General features: G+C 44.8%; 1 protein-coding gene across 1 annotated transcript in view; it reads left to right on the forward strand.

Moving 5' to 3' along the window:
- The window catches only part of LOC115203450 (cortexin domain-containing 1-like), a 33,540-nt gene extending 22,258 nt beyond the window's left edge, over positions 1-11,282 (forward strand). Inside the window, exon 2 of the mRNA XM_029768137.1 lies at positions 10,870-11,282. Coding sequence (XP_029623997.1) covers positions 10,957-11,139 — 183 coding nt within the window. The 5' untranslated portion in view covers positions 10,870-10,956 and the 3' untranslated portion in view covers positions 11,140-11,282. The remainder of the gene's footprint in view (positions 1-10,869) is intronic.
- The last annotated feature ends 1,150 nt before the right edge of the window (positions 11,283-12,432 follow it).

Here is a 12,432-nt window from a genome sequence, read left to right on the forward strand (position 1 = left end):
AGAGAGCGAGAGAGAAAGAGAGAGAGGTGGGGTGGGGGGTAGAGAGAAAGAGAGAGAGAGAGGTGGGGCGGGGGTAGAGAGAAAGAGAGAGAGAGAGGTGGGGCGGGCAGGTGGGGGTAGAGAGAGAGAGAGGTGGGGCAGGGATAGAGAGAAAGAGAGAGCGAGAGAGAAAGAGAGAGAGGTGGGGTGGGGGGTAGAGAGAAAGAGAGAGAGAGAGGTGGGGCGGGGGTAGAGAGAAAGAGAGAGCGAGAGAGAAAGAGAGAGAGGTGGGGCAGGGGTAGAGAGAGAGAGAGAGAGAGGTGGGGCAGGGGTAGAGAGAAAGAGAGAGAGAGAGAGAGGTGGGGCAGGGGTAGAGAGAAAGAGAGAGAGAGAGGTGGGGCGGGGTAGAGAGAAAGAGAGAGAGAGAGGTGGGGCAGGGATAGAGAGAGAGAGAGAGAGAGCGAGAGAGAGGTAGGGTGGGGGTAGAGAGAAAGAGAGAGAGGTGGGGCGGGGGTAGAGAGAGAGAGAGCGAGAGAGAGAGAGCGAGAGAGAGGTAGGGTGGGGGTAGAGAGAAAGAGAGAGAGGTGGGGCGGGGGTAGAGAGAGAGAGAGGTGGGGCGGGGGTAGAGAGAAAGAGAGAGCGAGAGAGAGGTGGGGCGGGGGTAGAGAGAAAGAGAGAGAGAGAGAGGTGGGGCAGGGGTAGAGAGAAAGAGAGAGAGAGAGGTGGGGTGGGGGTAGAGAGAAAGAGAGAGAGAGAGAGAGAGAGAGAGGTGGGGCGGGCGGGCGGGTGGGGGTAGAGAGAGAGAGAGAGGTGGGGCAGGGGTAGAGAGAGCGAGAGAGAGAGAGCGAGAGAGAGGTGGGGCGGGGGTAGAGAGAAAGAGAGAGGTGGGGCAGGGGTAGAGAGAGCGAGAGAGTGAGAGAGAGAGCGAGAGGTGGGGCGGGGGTAGAGAGAAAGAGAGAGAGAGAGAGAGAGAGAGGTGGGGCGGGCGGGCGTGCGGGGGGGGTAGAGAGAGAAAGAGAGAGAGAGATGTGGGGCAGGGGTAGAGAGAGCGAGAGAGAGAGAGAGAGAGGTGGGGCGGGCGACCGAGGGTAGAGCGAGAGGTGGGGCAGGGGTAGAGAGAGCGAAAGAGAGAGAGAGAGAGGTGGGGCGGGGCAGTCGGGGGTAGAGAGAGAGAGAGCGAGAGAGAGAAAGAGAGAGAGAGAGAGGAGAGAGAGAGTGAGAAAGATGGAGAGAGAGAGAGAGACAGATGGAGAGAGAGAGTGAGATAGATGGAGAGAGAGAGAGAGACAGATGGAGAGAGCAATAACCAACCTTTCATAAGGACAAACAACAGCAAGAAAAAAGTTAACTGAACTCTTCTGTGTAAGAAAACTCCTTATTATTAGGGTGATGTATGTACGGTAATCCCAAAGGTGCTGATACAGCTTCCCTCATAACTTTTCCCTTGGTCTCTCAGGTACAGAATCAAATAGGCTCTTTGAAAGCCATGTGATAGATGGGAAAGGGAGAGATGCATTATTAAAGCTGATTATTTTCTCCTTTCCCCTCTGGTCGGGTCTCGGTCGCTCTGTCTCTCGCTCTCTCAGATGGACAGAACTGCTGGGTCAGTACGGTACACAACGGCACACAGTGCAGTGCACCTGTCAAGGGAAAATGTCTGCTAGTAGAAGATAGTTTCTGCTAAAGGGTAAAGGACTGCTACAGGCCTCTGTCTGAATGTCTGAATAGGGGTTGGACTGTAACAACCAGCGGAGGCCTGTATGTGTTAAAGCCATTGAGACAGACTGACATGTGGTTTAGGTCTGTAGATTACAGAGAGAGAAAGAGATGGGAGAGAGACTGATAAATCAACAGAGGGATGTGTTTATTTATTTATTTTTATTTAACATTTATTTAACTAGCCAAGTCAATTAAGAACATATTCTTATTTACAATGACGGCCCTATGGGACTCCCAATCACGACCGGACGTGATTCATCCTGGATAAAGAGACAGGTGAAGAAATGAGGAAGACAGAAAGAGAAACTCTTGCTGCTACTCAGGTGTCTCCTGTAAAAGCCATTGAGAGTTTCAGTGTGCAGCCTGACCTGGGCTTTCAGTCCAATCAGGCAAGTCAGTTCTAGTCAGCCAGACTGCACTTCACCTCCTGAGGTAGGAACATCCTGCTGTTATACCAGACTGGGTTAGTCAGGAGCACTGCTGTTATACCAGACTGGGTTAGTCAGGAACACTGCTGTTATACCAGACTGGGTTAGTCAGGAACACTGCTGTTATACCAGACTGGGTTAGTCAGGAACACTGCTGTTATTCCAGACTGGGTTAGTCAGGAACACTGCTGTTATACCAGACTGGGTTAGTCAGGAGCACTGCTGTTATACCAGACTGGGTTAGTCAGGAACACTGCTGCTATACCAGACTGGGTTAGTCAGGAACACTGCTGCTATACCAGACTGGGTTAGTCAGGAACACTGCTGTTATACCAGACTGGGTTAGTCAGGAACACTGCTGTTATTCCAGACTGGGTTAGTCAGGAACATCCTGCTATACCAGACTGGGTTAGTCAGGAACACTGCTGTTATACCAGACTGGGTTAGTCAGGAACACTGCTGTTATACCAGACTAGGTTAGTCAGGAACACTGCTGTTATACCAGACTGGGTTAGTCAGGAACACTGCTGTTATACCAGACTGGGTTAGTCAGGAACACTGCTGTTATACCAGACTGGGTTAGTCAGGAACACTGCTGCTATACCAGACTGGGTTAGTCAGGAACACTGCTGTTATACCAGACTGGGTTAGTCAGGAACACTGCTGTTATACCAGACTGGGTTAGTCAGGAACACTGCTGTTATACCAGACTAGGTTAGTCAGGAACACTGCTGCTATACCAGACTGGGTTAGTCAGGAACACTGCTGCTATACCAGACTGAGTTAGTCAGGAACACTGCTGTTATACCAGACTGGGTTAGTCAGGAACACTGCTGCTATACCAGACTGAGTTAGTCAGGAACACTGCTGTTATACCAGACTGGGTTAGTCAGGAACATCCTGCTATACCAGACTGGGTTAGTCAGGAACACTGCTGTTATACCAGACTGGGTTAGTAAGGAACATCCTGCTATACCAGACTGGGTTAGTCAGGAACACTGCTGTTATACCAGACTGGGTTAGTCAGGAACATCCTGCTATACCAGACTGGGTTAGTCAGGAACACTGCTGTTATACCAGACTGGGTTAGTCAGGAACACTGCTGTTATACCAGACTGGGTTAGTCAGGAACACTGCTGTTATACCAGACTGGGTTAGTCAGGAACATCCTGCTGTACCAGACTGGGTTAGTCAGGAACACTGCTGCTATACCAGACTGGGTTAGTCAGGAACACTGCTGTTATACCAGACTGGGTTAGTCAGGAACACTGCTGCTATACCAGACTGGGTTAGTCAGGAACACTGCTGTTATACCAGACTGGGTTAGTCAGGAACACTGCTGCTATACCAGACTGGGTTATTCAGGAACACTGCTGCTATACCAGACTGGGTTAGTCAGGAACACTGCTGTTATACCAGACTGGGTTAGTCAGGAACACTGCTGTTATACCAGACTGAGTTAGTCAGGAACACTGCTGTTATACCAGACTGGGTTAGTCAGGAACACTGCTGTTATACCAGACTGGGTTAGTCAGGAACACTGCTGTTATACCAGACTGGGTTAGTCAGGAACACTGCTGTTATACCAGACTGGGTTAGTCAGGAACACTGCTGTTGTACCAGACTGGGTTAGTCAGGAACACTGCTGTTATACCAGACTGGGTTAGTCAGGAACACTGCTGTTATACCAGACTGGGTTAGTCAGGAACACTGCTGTTATACCAGACTGGGTTAGTCAGGAACACTGCTGTTATTCCAGACTGGGTTAGTAAGGAACATCCTGCTATACCAGACTGGGTTAGTCAGGAACACTGCTGTTATACCAGACTGGGTTAGTCAGGAACACTGCTGTTATACCAGACTGGGTTAGTCAGGAACACTGCTGTTATACCAGACTGGGTTAGTCAGGAACACTGCTGTTATACCAGACTGGGTTAGTCAGGAACACTGCTGCTATACCAGACTGGGTTAGTCAGGAACACTGCTGTTATACCAGACTGGGTTAGTCAGGAACACTGCTGTTATACCAGACTGGGTTAGTCAGGAACACTGCTGTTATACCAGACTGGGTTAGTAAGGAACATCCTGCTATACCAGACTGGGTTAGTCAGGAACACTGCTGCTATACCAGACTGGGTTAGTCAGGAACACTGCTGTTATACCAGACTGGGTTAGTCAGGAACACTGCTGTTATACCAGACTGAGTTAGTCAGGAACACTGCTGCTATACCAGACTGAGTTAGTCAGGAACACTGCTGTTATACCAGACTGGGTTAGTCAGGAACACTGCTGCTATACCAGACTGGGTTAGTCAGGAACACTGCTGTTATACCAGACTGGGTTAGTCAGGAACACTGCTGTTATACCAGACTGGGTTAGTCAGGAACACTGCTGTTATACCAGACTGGGTTAGTCAGGAACACTGCTGCTATACCAGACTGAGTTAGTCAGGAACACTGCTGTTATACCAGACTGGGTTAGTCAGGAACACTGCTGTTATACCAGACTGGGTTAGTCAGGAACACTGCTGCTATACCAGACTGGGTTAGTCAGGAACACTGCTGTTATACCAGACTGAGTTAGTCAGGAACACTGCTGTTATACCAGACTGGGTTAGTCAGGAACACTGCTGCTATTTGAAAACACTGAGGTTGGGTCTAAAGTGGCTCCCTATGGACCCTGGTCAAAAGTAGTGCACTATTTAGGGAATAGGATGCAATTTGGGATGAAGCCTAACTGTTGCTCCCAGACTGGGTTAGTCTGAGCTCTAACTGCTCATAGAAGCACACACACACGCACAGACACTGAGTTCTTACTGCAGACAGATCGGCTCACTGGCTCACCACATAGACCATGATACAGGTAGATTCTCTTGCTGCAAAGCTCTTAGTACACATCAATGTGTTTTAGTAAGTTCAGTGTAGTTTAGTTGGTCTGAAAAGCCCTTTCCGAATGAACAGATACTGCTGTATCATTATTATTCATGATAAATCTCAAATTTGCACACGCAGCACATACTGTACATGTATGCATCTTTGGGAGTTACTAAAAGCAGTGATTGAAGAGGGCGTTTACAGGGCAAGCACAATCTCCTGTGGCATTAAGGACTAGATCTCTTGGCAGTAGGTGTAGTATACAGAGGGTTTGCCATAACTAAAAGACTATCCTGTCTTTACCCCACCCAGTGTCAACATAGTGTTATTCAGAAGCTGAATAGTACTGATATACAGGTGTACGAGCTTCATTTGACCAGTATTGTAGCAGCAAAATAATCCAGCAGCAACAGGATTTGAACAGTTATTCCATAAAGGCTATTAGCTGGACAAAATTAGACTACATGAAAAGTGCGATACTGTTAATATAACCATGTGTTAGTGCGGGTTTTCAGAGAATCTATGTAAATCACGAAGCTCATCTAAATTTTCTGCAGTGCAGGAAAAGTCTCAGCAGCAAAAGAGTGATCAAATGAAGATCCTACACCTGTATAACTGAACAAAATGAATACCTACTGTAGGCTACTGTATATATACTGTACTAGAGGAGTAATAAAACACAGGTCTGTATATATACTGTACTAGAGGAGTAATATAACACAGGTCTGTATATACACTGTACTAGAGGAGTAATATAACACAGGACTGTATATATACTGTACTAGAGGAGTAATATAACACAGGTCTGTATATATACTGTACTTGAGGAGTAATATAACACAGGTCTGTACATATACTGTACTAGAGGAGTAATATAACACAGGTCTGTATATATACTGTACTAGAGGAGTAATATATCACAGGTCTGTATATATACTGTACTAGAGGAGTAATATAACACAGGACTGTATATATACTGTACTAGAGGAGTAATATAACACAGGACTGTATATATACTGTACTAGAGGAGTAATATAACACAGGACTGTATATATACTGTACTAGAGGAGCAATATATCACAGGTCTGTATATATACTGTACTAGAGGAGTAATATAACACAGGACTGTATATATACTGTACTAGAGGAGTAATATAACACAGGTCTGTATATATACTGTACTAGAGGAGTAATATAACACAGGACTGTATATATACTGTACTAGAGGAGTAATATAACACAGGACTGTATATATACTGTACTAGAGGAGTAATATAACACAGGACTGTATATATACTGTACTAGAGGAGTAATATAACACAGGACTGTATATATACTGTACTAGAGGAGTAATATAACACAGGACTGTATATATACTGTACTAGAGGAGTAATATAACACAGGACTGTATATATACTGTACAAGAGGAGTAATATAACACAGGTCTGGGATGTCAATGTTTTTATATTATAAAAAAACTGAACATGACAAATACATTGGATGACATTATGGAAGCAATAGAGCCAAAGTAAGAATAGCTTCATGTTTTAAAGATAGTAACTGAAGAAAACCCATTGTAAAAAGGATAAACACGCAAATAACAAAAAGGGACGTACAAACAACAGGCTGCGAAGTATGTGAAGAACAGCAGAGGTGAAAATGTGGCCTCTGTCTTTCATTATGCGTCTTTCAATTCCTTTATAGCTTAATTTAGGGTTGCGTTCCTTATCTAATTTCCGCAGTAGATGGATTTATAGACATCTGGTCAGGATGACTCAGAACCTGCTTTTTCACAAAGTTACTTTTTTAACACTTGGTCTTAGTTTAATCATGTTTTATAGTCTTTGTATGATGAGAATACTAAAGGAGTAACGATATAAAAACTTAAACATGTTGCATTGGCCAGGCAAGTCATTATTTGTTGAATGCTGTGTTTTATACAGTTTAATATTCACTGTAATGAATTTATATTTACACTGAACAAAAATATAAACGCAACATGCAACAATTTCAAAGATTTACTGAGTTACAGTTAATATAAGGAAATCAGTCAATTGAAATAAATTAATTAGGCCCTAATCTATCAATTTCACATGACTGGGAATACAGATATGCATCTGTTGGTCACAGATACCTTCAAAAAAAAGGTAGGGGCGTGCATCAGAAAACCAGTAAGTATCTGGTGTGACCACCATTTACCTCATGCAGCGTGACACATCTCCTTTGCATAGAGTTGATCAGTTGATTGTAGCCTGCGGAATGTTGACCCACTCCTCTTCAATGGCTGTGTGAAGTTGCTGGATATTGGCGGGAACTGGAACACGCTGTCGTACACGTCGATCTAAAGCATCCAAAACATGCTCAATGGGTGACATGTCTGGTGAGTATGCAGGCCATGGAAAAACTGAGACATTTTCAGCTTCCAGGAATTGTGTACAGATCCTTGTGACATGGGGCTTTGCATTATCATGCTGAAAAATGAGATGATGGCGTTGGATGAATGGCACGACAATGGGCCTCAGGATCTCATCACGGAATCTCTGTGCATTCAAATTGCCATCGATAAAATGGAATTGTGTTCGTTGTCCGTAGCTTATGCCTGTCTATACCATAACCCCAGCGCCACCATGGGGCACTCTGTTCACAAAGTTGACGTCAGCAAACCTCTCGCCCACACAACGCCATATAAACTGTCTGCCATCTGCCCAGCACAGTCGAAACCGGGATTAATCCGGGAAGAGCGCACTTCTCCAGCATGCCAGTGGCCATCGAAGGTGAGCAGTTTCGCACTGAAGTCTGTTACGACGCCAAACTGAAGTCAGGTCAAGACCCTAGTAAGGACAACAAGCACGGAGAGGAGCTTCCGCGAGGCTGTTTCTGACTGTGTGCAAAAATTATTCAGTTGCGCAAACCCACAGATTCATCAGCTGTCCGGGTGGCTGGACTCAGATGCAGGTGAAGAATCCGGATGAGGAGGTCCTGGGCTGACATTACACATGCGGTTGTGAGGCCGGTTGAACGTACTTCCAAGTGCTCTAAAAAGACAATGGAGGCGGCTTATGGTAGAGAAATTAACATTACATTCTCTGACAACAGTTATGGTGAACATTCCTGCAGTCAGCATTTCAATTGCATGCTACCTCAAAACTTGAGACATCTGTGGCATTGTGTTGTGTGACAAAACTGCACATTTTAGTGTCCTTTTATTGTCCCGAGCACAAGGTGTGCCCTGTGTAATGCTCAAGCTGTTTAATCAGCTTCTTGATATGCCACACCTGTCACGACTTCCGCCGAAGTCGGTCCCTCTCCTTGTTCGGGCGACGTTCGGCGTTCGGTGGTCGGCGGTCGACGTCACCGGCCTTCTAGCCATCGCTGATCCACTTTTCATTTTCCATTTGTTTTGTCTTTGTCTTACACACCTGTTTTCAATCCCCCAATTACCTGTTCATTATTTAACCCTCTGTTCCCCCATGTTTGTTTGTGAGTGATTGTTTCTATGTAGGAAGGTCCGTTATTGTGGGCTCTGTTTTTGTATTGCATTTATTATATGTTGAGTAAAATATGTTTTATTTACTCATATCTGCTGTCCTGCGCCTGACTCCTATACACCAGCTACACACAGACTTCCTTACAACACCTGTCAGTTGGATGGATTATCTTGGTAAAGGGTGGGCTCATGGGCTTATGGTATGGGCTCACTAACAGGGATGTGTACAAATTTGTGTACAACATTTTAGAAAAATAACCTTTTTGTGTGTGTGGAACATTTCTGGAATCTTTTATTTCAGCTCATGAAACATGGGACACTTTAAATGTTGCGTTCATATTTTGCTTCCGTGTAGTTGTATCCTGACCTTCACTACAGCATACAGACGTGTTGAATACTCAGTAATACTTTATAATAATCGCCTCTAATAAATCATTTATAAACTATTAGTCTGTTCACCATTTATTAGATGCTGAACCGACTATTAACAAATACTTCTCTAAACGATTAATTAAAGGACGTTATTAAAAGTGTTATTGTGTTGTCTTTATTACTGTCGATAAGGATGTTTGTTTATTTGTTTGTTTGTTTATCTATCAGTTGTGAATGGGCCTGGTGGTCAGCATTAATTGCGGAGAAGAATTTCATGAGACCTGGTTAGTTTGTATTTTCTGCTTGGATACTAAAAGTGATGGATGCTCTAATCCTTCATAACACCAGATATCGACTAAGCGTCTCTGTTATTTCCAGAAACTTTGAACACAGCCACAATTGATTATTTCACTTTGCACTCTCTATTCTATACTGTATATCCCCCTGTGTAAAACTGGCAAGGCAGTATCACTCATTCTGGTGGTGGGATTTCTTTTCTTAAAAAGACATGTAATGATTAAGGAGCTGTAACTCTAAATGTTTTTTTCTGGCTAGTAGAATTAATGTATACTACAGTGTCCATGTAATAACTCCTACTGAGACTGAGGTTGTCCTAATATGGACACCATATAAACAGCTGTAGAACAAGGTTCAATTGCCCATATACATTACCGGTCAAAAGTTTTAGAACACCTACTCATTCAAAGGTTTTTCTTTATTTTCACTATGTTCTACATTGTATAATAATAGTGAAGACATCAGAACTATGAAATAACACATATAGAATCATATATTTACATGACATTACATTTACGTCATTTAGCAGACGCTCTTATCCAGAGCGACTTACAAATTGGATATAGTAACCAAAAAAGTGTTAAACAAATCAAAATATATTTTATATTTGAGATTCTTCAAATAGCCACCCTTTGCCTTGATGACAGCTTTGCACACTCTTGGCATTCTCTCAACCAGCTTCACCTGGAATGCTTTTCCAACAGTTTTGAAGGAAATATGCTGAGCACTTGTTGGCTGCTTTTCCTTCACTCTGCGGTCCGACTCATCCCAAACCATCTCAATTTGGTTGAGGTCGGGGGTTTGTGGAGGCCAGGTCATCTGATGCAGCACTCCATCACTCTCCTTCGTGGTAAAATAGCCCTTACACAGCCTGGAGGTGGGTTGGGTCATTGTCCTGTTGAAAAACAAATGATAGTGGGACTAAGCCCAAATCAGATGGGATGGCGTATCACTGCAGAATGCTGTGGTAGCCATGCTGGTTAAGTGTGCCTTGAACTCTAAATAAATCACAGACAGTGTTACCAGCAAAGCACTGCCACACCATAACACCTCCTCCTCCATGCTTTACAGTGGGAAATACACATGCAGAGATCATCCGTTCACCCACACCGCGTCTCACAAAGACATGTCGGTTGGAACCAAAAATCTAAAATTTGGACTCCAGACCAAAGGACAAATTTCCACCGGTCTAATGTCCATTGCTCGTGTTTCTTGGCCCAACCAAGTCTCATCTTCTTATTGATGTCCTTTAGTAGTGGTTTCTTTGCAGCATTGTTGGTTAAGCGCTTGTAAGCATTTCACTGTACGGTCTACACCTGTTTGTATTCGGCGCATGTGACAAATACAATTTGATTTGAATAAAACATCAACAGTCATTTTGATGTGGTTTATTTATCAGGTACTGTTCTTAAGTCAGAAACTTCCTGTTAGCATTTACTGTCAAAACAACGTAAAGCTTACTGACTGGCTAGAAGTAGTTGGGAATGTCTTTACCATATTCAACTTTTTGCCCTCTGTTCTGTCTGTTTCTGTTCCCCCCTCCTGCCTCCTCCCTTTTGTCCATCCTGCCTCCCTTTTACCCCTAATGCCTCCTTCTTTTCCCCCTCCTGCCTCCTTCCTTTTCCCCCTCCTGCCTCCTCCCTTTTGTCCATCCTGCCTCCCTTTTCCCCCTCCTGCCGCCTCCCTTCCCCCCCGCCTCCTCCCCCTCCTCCAGAACCATTCTCAGGATGGTAGAGGTGTGTGTGTGTGCGGCGGAGGACAGTGACAACATAGAGACCCAACGACAGCAGCAGCAGCAGGCATGGAAGAGGGGGCCACTCCCGACCCAGAGTTTGTGGACGTGGACCAGGGCATGACGCTGGCCTGTGTGGCCTTCCTCTGCCTTCTCCTGGTGGCCATGATCATCCGCTGTGCCCGGGTCATCATGGACCCCTACAGCGCTATACCCACCTCCACCTGGGAGGAGCAGCACCTGGATGACTAGCGGGGAACAAGCTGTGCTGTTACACATATAGCCACATCTGTGAGGGTGCAGACGCACAGGCACGCAGGGACATGCACATGAACGCAAGCGTGGGTAAACACGCACATGCACAAAAGAAAGGAGAAGAGAGGAGAGCTTGACCAGAGAGGAGAGTAGAAGAGAGGAGAAGAGAGTTATGGTCCCAAACAGTAACACTGCCTGTCAACACATCTATTGTCTGGTATCAGTCAGTACTTGAGAAGCGCTGGACTGGATGACAATCAACCATGATCTGGACTCATTACAGTCTGTGTCTACACCTTCACCCTGTAAACTGCTTCCTGTACACACTAGGCAATACTGGTCAGGATGATGATGAAGAGAAAGACTATTTAGTACTTTAGGACTTTTTCAGTTAATTTATTGATCTTACAAAACATCTGAAGTTTTGTACATTTTATAAGGAAAATAACAATGACTTTGTCTACATAATAGTATTGCTCATGAAACAGGGCCTGTGTTTTTCAGCTTATAGACTAATAAGGCTCAGAGAAACTTTATCCATGCGTCATGTCTGAAAATGTGTCAGGCAACAGTATTGCAAAGTAGTGGGGAAATAATGTCATCTGTTACAGTCTATACACACACACACACACACACACACACACACACACACACACTACACTGCCCACCAAACTGTAGAGAAGGCACCTCACTCCAATAACTTGTGGCTCATAGCAATGAACTATCATCCCCAGCCTTGTCCTCTTCCAGTCATAAATCATCCTTGTTTGCGGCTGCTGTCTGCCCATTAGCTTAAGCACAAAACGGTTATGTTGATCTAGTATTTCTATGTTCTGTTATGATGACTTACGTCTCTAGCAAGTGCATTTATTACTTGTGAAACGATTGTCTGACTTGCATGTTATGAAGTGCCTCAGCTGACACCACAGAATAACCAAGCTTGGCTGAATTTCAACTCCTCTCCTCTATTCTATGGATAGGTGTGAGCAATAGGGTGAATATACCTCCTAGCCAATCAGAAGGCAAAATTAAGCAAGGCAATCACCATGATATGTGATTTAACCTGTCCGATACGTTCATCGGTGCATAGGGGCTAGGGACTAGGGGCTAGGGACTAGGGGCTAGGGGCTAGGGACTAGGGGCTAGGGACTAGGGACTAGGGGCTAGGGACTAGGGACTAGGGGCTAGGGACTAGGGTCAGTTTGGATTTGAGCAGATTATTGACAAGCATTAACCGGGAAATGACGATTTGATATGAACCCAGATTGTGCTACATTTAGCCTGTCTATA

Source organism: Salmo trutta, chromosome 12, assembly GCF_901001165.1.
Source record: "Salmo trutta chromosome 12, fSalTru1.1, whole genome shotgun sequence".
Lineage (NCBI taxonomy): Eukaryota > Metazoa > Chordata > Actinopteri > Salmoniformes > Salmonidae > Salmo > Salmo trutta.